The sequence below is a fragment of the Phragmites australis genome, chromosome 15 (assembly GCF_958298935.1).
Source record: "Phragmites australis chromosome 15, lpPhrAust1.1, whole genome shotgun sequence".
Classification (NCBI taxonomy): domain Eukaryota; kingdom Viridiplantae; phylum Streptophyta; class Magnoliopsida; order Poales; family Poaceae; genus Phragmites; species Phragmites australis.
This window is the reverse complement of record NC_084935.1, coordinates 25,065,319-25,078,987: the sequence shown is the minus strand read 5'-3', so window position 1 is coordinate 25,078,987 and position 13,669 is coordinate 25,065,319. Positions and strand designations below refer to the sequence as shown.

General features: G+C 44.5%; 2 protein-coding genes across 3 annotated transcripts; one reads left to right on the top strand and one right to left on the bottom strand.

Annotated features, from left to right (window-relative positions):
* The first annotated feature begins 2,915 nt into the window (after window positions 1–2,915).
* Window positions 2,916–6,851, top strand: LOC133892400 (vesicle-associated membrane protein 721). 2 transcript variants are annotated; one of them, XM_062333151.1, is made up of 5 exons: window positions 2,916–3,328; window positions 4,785–4,926; window positions 5,016–5,136; window positions 5,239–5,301; window positions 5,814–6,423. In XM_062333151.1, the coding sequence occupies exons 1-5, from the start codon at window positions 3,139–3,141 to the stop codon at window positions 5,838–5,840; spliced, it is 543 nt and encodes a 180-aa protein (XP_062189135.1). In that variant the 5' UTR covers window positions 2,916–3,138; the 3' UTR covers window positions 5,841–6,423. The 2 variants fall into 2 exon arrangements, with proteins under 2 accessions (XP_062189135.1, XP_062189134.1); XM_062333150.1 differs by lacking the exon at window positions 5,814–6,423 and adding an exon at window positions 6,446–6,851 and having other exon boundaries at window positions 2,919–3,328.
* An 832-nt stretch (window positions 6,852–7,683) lies between these two features.
* LOC133892233 (glycine-rich cell wall structural protein-like) lies at window positions 7,684–9,335 on the bottom strand. Its single transcript, XM_062332931.1, has 2 exons — window positions 8,743–9,335; window positions 7,684–7,823 (listed from the first exon to the last, which is right to left on the bottom strand). Exons 1-2 carry the CDS (start codon window positions 9,194–9,196, stop codon window positions 7,684–7,686), a joined length of 594 nt encoding a protein of 197 aa, XP_062188915.1. The 5' UTR covers window positions 9,197–9,335.
* Between the last annotated feature and the right edge of the window lie 4,334 nt (window positions 9,336–13,669).

Sequence of the window (13,669 nt, the reverse complement as noted above, 5' to 3'; positions counted from 1 at the left end):
TAGAGCAACATACAATTTCCTATGTATTTTTCAAGTTCCAGCTGATTTAACACTTGAATATTAAATCAATTTTGCTATTTCTAAATTAACTAGATTATTAAATAGCCCTAAACCTTTTTTCACCAGCGGGGAGCTAGCCTCAGTCGCTGATAGCGGGCCCAGCGTTTTGACCACGGGTCAAAATCAATGCGTGCCACAGCTGCACAGCGCCGGGAGGCCTCGATGGTAGTGAGCGATGGCGCGGCTTGGCCAATAGAGGGCAGAGGCGACACCAGCGTGGCAGGGGAACACACCGGTAGCACATGCGATCGACGGCGACGGCTGGAGAGCGACCGGCGGCAGTGCACAACGATGGTGACATGGCGGCGGCTCGGACCAGGCGTGTCAACGGTGAACGACAACCCAAACGGCCTGGCCGAGGGTACCTACGGCTTCTACGCACCCTAGCGAACTCAACGGTGCAGCTATTGGCTGATGAGCCTGGCTACGGCTTGGCTAGCGACATGCGTCAAGGCAGCGGCGGCGGATGGCTCACGCGGAGACCCGTGCCGGTGACGGCCAAAAGGAAAAGGAGTGCGTGCTAAAGACTCAGTGGGGAATGGGGAAGCTCATCACACAGTCGGTTAGGCCGGAGAGTAGTGGCACGGTGGTGAGACGGAGAGGGGCGGAATGGATGTGCCGGAGGCGAGGAAGGTGAGGGACAGCGCGTCGGCCGGTGGTGAATCCAGAGGGGAAAGCTCGGGGGAGGTTCCACGGAGCTCAGGCCCAATCGAATGGAGCTCGGGCTCAACGGATTGGGACTCAGGTGTGGAAGCTTGGCTGGCAGTGCGCAGTGCGGTGCTCAACTCGGCTCTGCTTTGGGCGCGCACGAGAAGAATGAGGGAGAGAGAGAGAGAGAGACGAGCGGCCAGGGGGGATAAGGCCAGTGGCCATGTTCTTAGGGCCAAAGAAGTTGGCGCTGATGATGTGTGTCAGTGGGTGGCCGGTGGTTGCAAAAGTCCATAATGGCGGTCAACCAGAGAGCAAAGAGGAGGGATGGGTGATGAACAGTAACCGTTCGGGTGAAAAAAGATATCCCTCCTTTCTAATCAATTTGGAGATCTTTCCGTAGTCTAAAATTCGTGGGACAAATTTTGTGTGAAAATATAATTCTTGTGCAACCTATTTTAATTTGTTCGACCCAAAAAACTTGACCCAAATTTGAACTAAAATTCTTCAAACATGCACCCTTTTCTAACTTGTTGTAATTTTTATGCCTTCAAAATAACTCCTAAAAATTTGGAAAATTTATTAACATTCCTCACTTATCATGGACTAATTTCTAAAATTATTTCCAACCCTATGTTGTATAGTAATATTGTGAGTTGCTTCATAAGACATCAATTATTATTCAACTTAACCATTTTGGGTAAGCTTTAATTGAATTAGTTACACACTCAACACTTCAATTATGATGTTAATGATACTCATGAATGCTTAATTACGTGCTTACAGACTTTGGGCTATCACAGTGGCGACCGGGTGCAGATGGTGGTCGGAGAGATGAGAGCGAGGGGGGGGGGGGAGCGATGGAGGGCCACGGCCAAGGTGCAGATCGAGGGTGGCAGCCGGGGTGTAGATGGCGACTGGAGTGTGGTGGCCAGGGTGCAGATGGAGGGCGAAGGCCGGGTAGCAGATGGTGGGAGGAGAGATGGAGATCGACTGAGTGCACAACTAGGTTGGGGATAGTGAGGTCTCTTTCCATTATTTTTTGTTTTTTTTCCTCTATGGACCTACACGTAAGACTGCCAATTGACCCGTGCACTCCACTTAGATGTGGGGCTTAGAAAATTTTCAGGACGAGTGCTAGTGTAGTGCGGCAGTCAAGCGCGGGTATTGCATAAACTGTTTATTTTTGTCTAGATCCCGCCACGAATTACAACAATTTCTTGGCGGTGCTCTCACTTTCCTTGAAGGTTCAGTGTACTCGCGAGGATAAAGATCAAATTTCCTTGGTGGGGTTATTTTCCACCCAAACAATAGATATATCCTTGATGGTATTTGCTTCAACCCCCAAGAAAATGCCAATTACCTTGGCTGTACCTGATACCTCTCAAGGAAATTGTCCACCGCCATAAATATTCTAGATTTTGGTAGTGATACACCTACTGAAGAGATTCACAAAAACTCAGGCTCCGCAAGTGATGAACACGTTATGCTTCTATTGTGGTCCATAGATGTTCGAGACTGTCCGAAAGAATTCTATTTATAGGCGCAAACCCCAGAACATGATCGGGAGTCGAAGTCCCGATCAGTCTTTCACCCACCGATGAATCTACCAACACGCTACAACCACGTTAGTAGAAAAAATGGACTTATTCGAGTGGCTGACATGGTAGACATTCGAAACATCTTTCATACTAACTCCATCCGTGATCAATTGGTTGTTGCAAGAGCCCAACTGAGTCGGGTGGGGGCGAAATCACCCGATTCACACCTCCGAGCCATGAAATCAGCTCCAGTTATATGCGACTTCCATGAAATTGGAGAGTCAATTCAATTCTGGAGGGACGTAACAACCAAATATCAGAATTGAATTGAGTCCAATTCCAATTCCAATTCCAGAATTCTAGACCCAATTCCGAGAATCAAATGGGGCGTAGGAAATTTAAGATGGAACCACAATCTTCCGGGCGATCATAACCGTTTTCATCATTGCTTACGAGTTATGGGAGGTGTTTTTTTCTTTCACAACTTCTAGAAATACAGCTACTAGAAAGGAAACAAAACCTCCAACCCCACGCTCGGAGACATGTATTCAAACGCCGATACGCGTTAGACGTGGCAGAGATCGGATAAGCGCGAGAAATCGCGAAACGGGTCAAAGCAGGGGCCGATCCATAATACCGCGACCCGCCGAGGACCAAGTCGCAAAAGCCCCGCGCGTCCCCACCCGCCTCCGAATTCGATTTCTTCCTCCCCTTTGCTTTTTCACGCCCTCCACCATTCCCACCGCCGCCTTCCCCTTTCTCCCCTCCTCCTCCTCTTCCCCCTCCTCCTTCCCCCACCCCTTCCTCAGGCGAGCTCCACCACCGCTCCTGCGGCGGCGAAGAGAGGGAGGCGTGAAGTCAGGGAGGGAGCTGAGGCGAGGAGCAGGCGATGGGGCAGCAGTCGCTGATCTACGCGTTCGTGGCGCGGGGCACGGTGGTGCTCGCCGAGTACACCGAGTTCACCGGCAACTTCACCACCATCGCGGCCCAGTGCCTGCAGAAGCTCCCCGCCACCAACAACAAGTTCACCTACAACTGCGACGGCCACACCTTCAACTACCTCGTCGAGGACGGCTTCAGTGAGTCCCCCTCCCCCCGGTCCGATCCGCTTGGTTCCGCTTGGATCTGCCGTAGGGGGATCGATTCGGGGTTTCCCTCACGTAGATCTCGCGGGTGTCGCTCGATCTGCTCGGTTAGGTTTGTTCGTCTCGAGTGGTTGGTTCCGATTCAGCGTTTGCTTCGAGTCTAATCTGCGTTGTGCGGGTTGTTGCTTAAGCTTAGCAAGCGGAGTAGCGGTTTGAGCTTCAGTTCAAGTTGAGATGTGCTTTGGGAGGAAATGGTATTTTTAGGGGTGCCCGGATATTTCCATGTATGATTGCACGGTATGTGGCAGAAAATTTAGGCCCGTTGCATCTGCTGAGGTATGTTTTGGATAGCAGAGATTCGAAGCCTTTATTTTCGGGAACCTTATCACATCACGGATTGGTGGGAGTTCTGTGTGACTGCACTCGCAGCCGGGTGTGTTGTTGCCAAGCGTTTGTGGGGGATAATACTCTGACCTATCGATACGTATGAAGTGATTCGTGCTATCATGCTTTTGTTTGTGGTCATTAGATTGTCATTACTGTTAATGGTAGCTTATGGTCATGTTTAGCATAACTAAAAGTTATGGGCTTTTGCTGAAAGCTACTTATGACTTTTGGCTTTTGGCGGTGCCAGTTTATCAGCTTTTAATTTATTTCATCGTAAGCCAGCTTTTCAGTTTTTCAAAAGCCAGCTTTTCAGAACTCTGTTTGTTTCAGCTTATGGTTTCTGAGAAGTAGAAGGCAGCAATAAGATGTGTCAAACAGGGCCTAATGTCATGACTATACTTCAACTGAATTTCGGTTTGGTATTTTGATAACAAAATAGGCTGCAGTCTATCGTGTAGTAATTGCATTGCTTCAGAACAAATGAAGTAACTTGTTATGTAAAGTACTGAGGGTTTGTTTGTTTGAGCTTCTGCTTTTGTGCTTTTTTGAAAAGCTGTAGTGTTGGCTTGTCTGAAAAGCTTTTGGAAATAGATTGTTAGCTTCTACAATAAATTTTTGGTTTTTCAGCACATAGCTTCTCAGAAAAGCGTCTCTCAGCGAGATTATCAGCTTTAGTTCATTTTCCTCATAAGCAGGTTTCTAGCCACTTCTCCAGAACCAGCCAGAAGCCACTTCTCCAAAACCCTATTTGTTCTGGCTTCTGCAACAGCAGAAGCAGAACCAGAAGTAGGAAACAAACAAATCCTGTATCTTTAGATTGCTGTAAGTAGTGCCATGTACTACTTAATAGAAGTTTGTATTGCTGTCGTCTATTCTTTCCTAATTGTTCTTAGATTACCTTGAAACCAATGTCACCATATATTGATTTTGTGACCTATCCATTGTGAAATTTCTTCATAGTTAAACTTGAAAAGTATCACTGCACTTGTATGTTGATGATTGCTTTCTCTTCATCCAATACTTGTAGCACGTGTTCATAATAAAATTGTTTGCTTTTCTATAGCATACTGCGTCGTTGCTGTCGAATCAGTTGGGCGACAAATCCCCATAGCTTTCCTGGACAGAATAAAGGAAGACTTCACCAAAAGATATGGTGGTGGCAAAGCAGCTACTGCTGCAGCAAACAGCCTGAACAGGGAGTTCGGGTGTGTTCTTTTTTCTGTTTATATGATAATCAATCTTACGGTACCCCTGCCCCCTTTGACCAACATCAATTTATCTATACTGTTTACAGATCAAAACTTAAAGAGCACATGCAGTATTGTGTGGACCACCCTGAGGAGATCAGCAAGCTTGCCAAGGTGAAGGCCCAAGTCTCAGAAGTCAAAGGTGTTATGATGGAAAACATTGAGAAGGTACTATTTTAACTCATCCACAGGAAGATATGCATTATGCTGGAAAATGATGGTACTTCTCAAATATTCTTCCTGATTCCTTATTACAATTTTGATATTCAGGTTCTTGACCGTGGTGAGAAGATTGAACTGCTTGTCGACAAGACTGAAAACCTGCGTTCTCAGGTAATGGATTCCTTTGTGATGTCCACATTAGTGCATATAATTTTGCATGTAACTGTTGCGTTGATCCAAGAGATTAAACATGGAATCTTTTTATCTGTCACCTGAATTTATAAACTTTATGAGATTGTTAAGAGAAATTGCCAACAGAAGTTAGCATGGATCTTTCGCCATGAGAATGAGACAGGCGAATGGTCTGGGTATAATCTCGACTCTTTATTTTAGTGCATAATGAATTATGTCGCATAAGTCCTAGATGTTCTTCCCCATCCTGATCCTCCTAAAGTGCCAGTACTGGAGTTATGATGGTGCTGTTGGTTGAAATGTAATTATTACTGTAATAGAGATGTCTTCATTTGTGTTAAAAAAATATCACTAGAACAGGTGCTGCTTTATTAGTTGAAATGTCATGATTGCTGTAATGTTAAGTTATTTTGTTGAACATTCATGTTGTGAAAAATTGTTTAAAGATCAACAAATCCTGTAGTCTAATCCAGCTTTCAATTTTCTGTCAGATGACAAGCATGCCAGTATATATGTAGGAATACCCTGATATGCTTTCAAGGTGAAGCGTTCATGTTATGACACATTACTGTCTCAAAGAGCAAGAAGTACTATGTTACAATTTTCTGTCCAATGACTAGCATGCTCTTTTATATGTAGAAATACTATGTTATACTTCCTAAGTTGATCTCTGCCTAAACTGTTTAATATGGACCTCAACATACCTATATAATGATTCCGACAGATTTGGTAAGTGTTTTGTTACTGACTCGCCATCTGTTACCTAATTCACTGACATAATTGGCACTGACTGCTTGCTTGAAGATATGCGCAGTTCCTATTTCACTGGTTAAGCATTAAGCATAATTTGTTATTTTTGTTAGCTAACTAACAGTAACTTCTGACCTGGTATGTTTCTATGCTTCACCTTGCATGTGTCCCTACCATCCATAGCTGTCCGACTTGCTAATAATAATTTGAGATCTCAGTGGCCCAAATCTTCTATTTGGCGCTGATATTTGATCTCTGAGTTTGCCTATTTAGCTTGTACATTTGAGAATTGGGGAAAGAAATAGCAAGACCTATTCGTATATGCCAATCTGTATACTGTTACTTAGCGAGAATTTAAATATACGGTTTGCAGGCACAAGATTTCAGACAGCAGGGTACAAAGGTGCGAAGAAAGATGTGGCTGCAAAACATGAAGATCAAGCTTATTGTCCTTGGCATAATCATCGCCCTCATCCTCATAATCATCCTGTCGGTGTGCCATGGCTTCAAGTGCAAGTGAGGAGGGTGGGACACACAGATCGCGACGTGGCTACCACTGGCGAAAAGACCATCTGTTTTTTTTTGTCCTGTTAGTTGTGAGTCCTGCGCTGATTCTTGGTGATCCTGAGTGTTCATGGTTGATTGCTGTTGGTTGGATAGTGACTGGGTTAATGGGTCGGGAGTGTCGTGTATTTTTGGATGCTACTATATGCATGTATAGCTTGTATGCTACCCTCTTTCATTATGCTATATCAGTAGATGTTACTACGTTTGCTCCAGATCATTGGCTTGGCGCACTGTTCAATCGTAGAAAGAAATAATGTCGATTTTTCATCTGTGATTCCGATTGAACAGTAAGTTGATTTTTCATCTGTGGCTTCGTAGGGGATCCATTTTTTTTTAGGGGCAAAGGTTGTGCTTGGTTCCAGGTAGGCAATTTTTCTGGTTAGGAGACCTGTAATCTTTAAAAAATCTGTTGTGCTGATGTGTTGTGTTGTATATGAATCTGCATCTTAAATTTGTACAAAATAGGGACATCAAGTTGAGGTCCTTACCAATATATTTTTTCCTGACATGGCCTCACCAATTAAATTGCCTCCTCACCAGGTGGTCTTCGGCCATCTACGATCCAAAATTCCAAACGACCATTTGGTTCGGTGGCCCACTTTAATTTGACTCATCTAACAAAGCGATCGGTGGGATCGATAGATCGATCCACAGGCACAGGCATGTGGGGAGCTGGATATCTCTGCCTCTAGGTCTTCGTGGAGCTGAGAATACATCACAGATGTTTGACTAAACCATCTTATTTACATTTTAGATTAAAATAGATACTTCAATTACCCTATATTAACCTACGAAATATAGTTCGGAGGTGAAAGGGTTATTGGATCTACGGCGTCTGCGATCTCTCGAGGACTCTGAACCGAGGAGTTGCAAAATGTGCGGCTCGGCGTTCATGGCAGCAGGTCCCCACCCAAGTGCCACGCTGTCAAGCCGAGCTGTACAACGTGGGGTCAGTGGCATTGCCGCATCGCCCACCTGGGCGTGGGGCCCCATGCGCCAGCCAAAAGGGCCAGCGCGATATCTCGCTGTGAATTGTGACAGAGGTCAAGCGCGGCGCGTGAGCCAAGCTCTGTTTCGCTGCAGAGCCAGCGGGCGCGGCACGCCGGCAGGTACGCAAATAGCGCGCGTCACGGGCGCAGCTGATGAGGAGTAGTGCCTTTTCGGGGATCTTTTTAGGTGCCACGCTAAAAAAGTAAAAGATGAAGAGACAGATAACATAAGTTCTAATCTTTATGCGTCTGAAATCACACTTTCGGTTTTTGGCGTTAGTGTGAACGTCGACAAGTTTAAGAGAGATTAGGGTTCTAGATTCACTGGTGACTCTAAATGTTAGAGAAAGATTGAGTAGTGATCGGACCGACAGTAGGCTGTGGCGTGGCGATGGCGTCATCGGAGCCGCAGGCGGTGGGCGAGGTTGGCAGTAAGGGAACTAAAAATAAATTAGTTAGCGCGACGATGGGCGGTAGCGGCTGGGATGTCCTCAGAGATTGGAGGAGGTGGGCGGCACGAGGGCGAAGCGACTGAGGCAAAATAAGAACATATTGGAAATCAGAGGTAGAAGAAAAAATTGAGGACCAACGAATTAAGATTGAACGACTCAGATTCGTCGCTAAAAAACAAGCACATGACAAATGACATCTGTCAAAGTTTTTATTATTTTTTATCTGAAAATTGACCTAAATCATAGCCACTCGTCGCACACGTCAAAGCTAGGTGAGTACGATCATAACGGAAGGCAGTGATGCTAGCAACAGTAGCTCGATGCTGAACGAATCAAGGGGTACAAGTACAGCACAGCAGCTCAGGACACGATCCGACAAATACATTCTACACGTACGATACGTACATATGCTCTCTCAGCTTAATACACGGCACTGCCTAGTTACGTACATAGACACTCTCTTATAATGCTCTGAGACACAGCTAATGACAATGCTTAACACGTACGTACGAGCCATATGCATATACGTGGACGCCCCACATCTTATTACGCGCAACAAGGCATGCACGCATGCGGTACGTGCTACGTCCGCACACCTGCTCCAGCCATGCGTGCACCTTAAGGCACGCCGCCGCCGCCGCCGCCGCCGCCACCTCCCCCGCCGAGGCCGCCGCCGCCCCCAAACCCGCCGAACGGCCCGGCGCCAGCGATGGCCCCTCCGAACAGGCCGAACCCGGCGGCGCCCCCGCCGAGCGGCCCGTGGACGCCACCGAAGAGGCCGCCGCCGTTGCTCCCGCCAAAGACGTCGGCCGTCTTGGCCTCGCCCACGGCGCCGGCGTTGGTGTTGTCGCCCGTGGCGGCCTCGAAGGTGGCGGTGTCGCAGTCGTCTCGGGGCACGGTCCTGGCAGCCGTCGCGGCCGCCACGGCGAGGCAGAGCAGCAGGGAGGCGATGCACCACCACTTGGCCATTGGCGCTATTACTATACGATCCTTGTACCTAGCTAGCTCTGCAAGATGGCTGCGGTGAGTACGGTGGTCGGGGTTCCGGGGACGAGGAGCGCGAGGATTTAAAGGGGAGGCGAGGAGAGGGACAGGTGAGCAGCAGCAATAAATCATTGATGCGCAAGCTAGTAGTAGCAGATCAGCAGTTAGCACGGTGTAATAAATCGGAGACGAAGAAGTAGATAGATCAATGAGCAGCGAGTTATTGCGAGAGCAGGGAATATTGTATGGCAACGAGGTTCTGTAGCATACCAGTGGCTAGCAGTCCTGCTAGTATTGCACAGGTGACAGGTGCTATAATGGCTTTGTTGGAAATGTGTATATCACGTTTCGCTTTTTAGACCATATCTAATTATATTCTTTTTATTTCATTTTTTTTTCCTAATTTCTTTCTTAATTCTTATTTTCTTTATTTTCTCTCATCTCTAACAGCTTCATTTTGAAAGGAATCACGAAGAAAAAAGAGATAATCCCGTCCTAAAGAGAATAATCTTGGGAATCCCTTCGTGACGGGAACTATAAAGGGAAACCGTTGGAACGCTAAAAAGAACAAAAAAAAATCCTTTCACGATGGAAATCTGAGCCCTGAAAGGAAGCCCTTGGCCATGATCTTATGTTCAGAGGCCCGAAATCTCGAGTGATTTTGGGCCATGTCATTTTCACACCGCTGGTGAGCTTTAGGTTTGAAAGGGGATGTTTTGGGAGGTTTTTCCCGTTGCTAGGCTTAAAATAGCTCCTGAGAAGACAGATAGGTGCTGGTCACGGATGACGGAGGATACTTGGTGAGCTAGATTAGGGTAGGGGCGAACGGAGAGCTGGAGAGCTGAATTAACGTGAAGGCGGGCTACAGAAATGAAACTGATGGTGAGGATGTCGTCGGAGACGAAACGGAGGTGGACTTTGAAAACATGTAAAGAGTCATTGTTGCCCGAACAGAGCACACATTGATGTGACTATCACTTCTCCAAATATCAATTCTGAAAATCCTTGCATTGGTTCCTCTAAAATTTCTATTCAGCTGGGTGCATTTTCTTTTGATGCAAAGCATGGCAGAATATCAAGGAGAAGTCGCATGGCAAGAATATCAAGGATAAGTCCATAGCTGCTGACGTTATATATGCGCGCCGTGTAAAACTTTATTTACATGAGCTAATTTGAGCAAGAAAGAAGAGAAGCCGCCTGATGTAAGAAGTAAAATATCCATTTGCTCTAATTTCATTTATATTCCTATAAAATAGATGAGTTATGATAGATCTGAATGATCTTTACATACATCTTACACGATCAAATGATACACAATCGAAGTTGGTCCCCTATCTCCTTCACTCAATTTTTTGAAAACTTTGAGCTAATTTAGAAACATGCAATTAATAGGTACTATCAACATTAAAAAATATTAATACACCATTATTTCCTTCTATCTATAGAGACACATTCTCAGTTTTTTGTTTTTCAATTATTTTTCTCATGCATTTTTTTTAACTTTCGTCATAATATTATTAATTTTACGTGTATAAAACAGTGCCTGATTCCTAGTATATGTAAGCGTGTGAGCTTTCTATGCTTAGTCATGCTGGCCAAGTTAAGTAGTAGTATTAGGGTAGTAGCCGCATTATTTTAATAAATACATGTTGAGCGTGAGTCATAACCATATGCTGGCAGCTCTTGTAAACGCAGGTTAGCTTTCGGCGTGTGTTTGCTGTCATGGGTAGAAACCCTAGAGAATGGTGATTCCCTCCTCATCTAGAACATGAGTATAATATTTTAATAATATCTTATACCAGACCTATTTTTCATCTTATAACCCTTTTAATCACGCTGGTGGTCTTGGCATGACAATAGTGTTTGGTCATGCCATGTTAGCACGGGAGCCAGGTCATGCCGACGTGGCTGAGGCTTTGATGCGCCACATGTTTTGGCGTGACAGATTTGTCACGCCAGGCCGGCTAGCGTGTTAAGGACGCGGGTGCCTTCTCTCTTTTTTCTCACCGAGCCTGACTCTCACTGTTGGCCGCCCCTCCCACCCCAAATCCATGGTTTTGAGGCCGGATGTGAAATGCATTTCATGGAGGGTGGATCTAGGAATGTATATCCTTCGTCCTCTTCTGTTTTTGTTACTCGATTTCGTAGATTTGAGATGATTTAGGTGACCTAGAGTTTAGGAAGAATTTCAAGATTTGTGAAATATATTAGGATTTGGCTCGATCGGAAGTTACATCGCATCACAATTAGTTGTCTGTTGGCTTCTTTGACTTGTAGAATTAGTTGCATGTGGCATTTGTGTTGTATGTCATGGATTGCCTAGTATATATGTATATGCATGGTGTTTATGTTGGTCTAAATTGTTGAAATGGCTAGTGTATATTAAATGCTGGTGTATAACAAAGATTCGATATTTAATGAAATATTTGTGGATACAAATGTCACTATATGAACCTTATGAGTAGTTGCATATTTTGCAATAAAGATATAACATTGTTGGTTGTCTTTTGTAGATGGATTATTTAGTCTGTAATTTTTCGGCATCACAATTGATGAAAATGGCGAGTTTGAAAAACTGAAATAATGTACTGAATTATTTGTGAATCCCCCAATCTTATGATGACCTAGCTTCACAGCTTCAGTCGAAGTTTATTTGTGGAGTAGGGGATGGTGAAGTAGTAATGCATGATCAGTTTGATATTGGCAAGGCAAGGGCATACTATGTGCTCATGAAGTTGGCATCAGAGGTAGATTGGAAGATGCACATGGAGATTGTTCAAGGTTCGCAAGTGAGTTGCACAGAGGTGGTGGTCGAAATTTCTTGTAGGCTAAGCATCCTATCAATAGTGAATGTTAGGGATGTGGTATTCTGATGTTGATAAGTTTGAATGAAGAAGATGACGATGTTGATAAGTTTAATGCAACTAGGTGCTTTCTTTGTGTTGTGTCCTTGTTATATGCGGTTGTTTTTCTAATGTCACTATGAAGAACATGCAACATGAAATCTCTAGAGTGACCTTAGATTTAAATATCGATCCCGCAGAGAGATAGTTGGCCTACCAAGCTTGCATCGTGGTCTTGTCCTGCAATCACTTATCACTTTGGTTGTAATGTAAGGGGATTAATTGCTTGTAAATAGAAAACCCTAAATCTAAAATACTTGAATAAAACTACCACTTTTAAATATGATAAATAAACAATTATGAAATTAACGAGGATTGCAACAATAATTAAAAGTAGGGTAGATGACACGTTGGTACCATGTAGCTAATTGGTTGTGCAAATCAAGAGATGGTCTACAACTTAATAAATTAATAAAAGTAAATATCAACCGTAGGAATTAAATATGCTTATCACTTGGGTGGCACAACCTAATCTCCTCCTGCCCTCCGGTCTCTCATGTGGGTCATTGGACATAAACGATCATCCTTCAGTGCACGATAACATCGCCATACACATCCATTAAAGGACGGGTACCAAAATAATGCGTTACGTGCCGTGGTTGTACCATTGATCCCATGTAGAACTTCTTCATTGCAGCGGGGTTGTCCCTGCCACTGAGCCCCGATCTACAACTTGGTCCTCCACATAGTCATCACCTCCCTCTGTGTACCTAATCCTCATATTTGTGGCAAAACAAACCTGAGAAATGAGAGAGACAAACAAAAGGATCTGCATAGAAAAAGACTACGTTAAAACTACTCCCAATCTACACTAACAGTGCACTACATGGCGCCTAAGTGCCCCTATCCATAAGGGAACTACTCACTCATCCCAATAGAAATGTAACTCATAATAAAAGCAAGGAAGACTATCATCAAATAAATGAATAACACAATTGAAAGAAAATTTGAATAACTTTCTTGATGCGATGAATGTTTACACTGAGAGATTATGGCGGTGGCCTAGTACAATGGATCTAATGGGGGTGGAAGGATGAACTATGGTGGAAACTAAGCCAACGGCTGAATCTCTCTCTCCCAGTGTTTCTCCTTCTTCTCTTGGTGGCCACCCCTTTGATGTAGATTGGTGCCATCTTTAAATAACCACTAGAATAGGGTTTGTGTCACCTCTAGAAGTCATTCGACATAGCTTCCTTTACTAAAGTTATTAGGTTTAATGAGCTGAACCCATGGGTAAGTGGTACGATCACCATTGACCATACCAGACTCCTCCAAACCTCATGGAAACTCCAATCAAGTTGTTGTCGGTACAATTGGCTTCCTTTTCGTGAGATCTTCACATTTATCTGCATGGATTTGCAAAATCTTCCATTTTTCCTGTAGGTTTAACAAAGGGAAACATATATCATTCAAATTATCAGAGATGAATTACTAGGAAATATGATGCGATTCACCAAATAACATACAACAAGTTCAGATCAAAAGAGTCACTTGCATCATTGTTCAAACATACTAATAGTCATTGCCATCATATAGCAACTCGTTGTCGTCGTCGTCATCTTCCTCCCACTCAAGCACCGTGTTGCATTGATTTTCTCTCCACTTCGCCATTTCAAACTTAGGTGGGTACATTCCGATGTATAGCTTACGAGTTTCTTCCTTCTGGCACCTTATAACTTACAAGGACCTCAAGATGGGGACG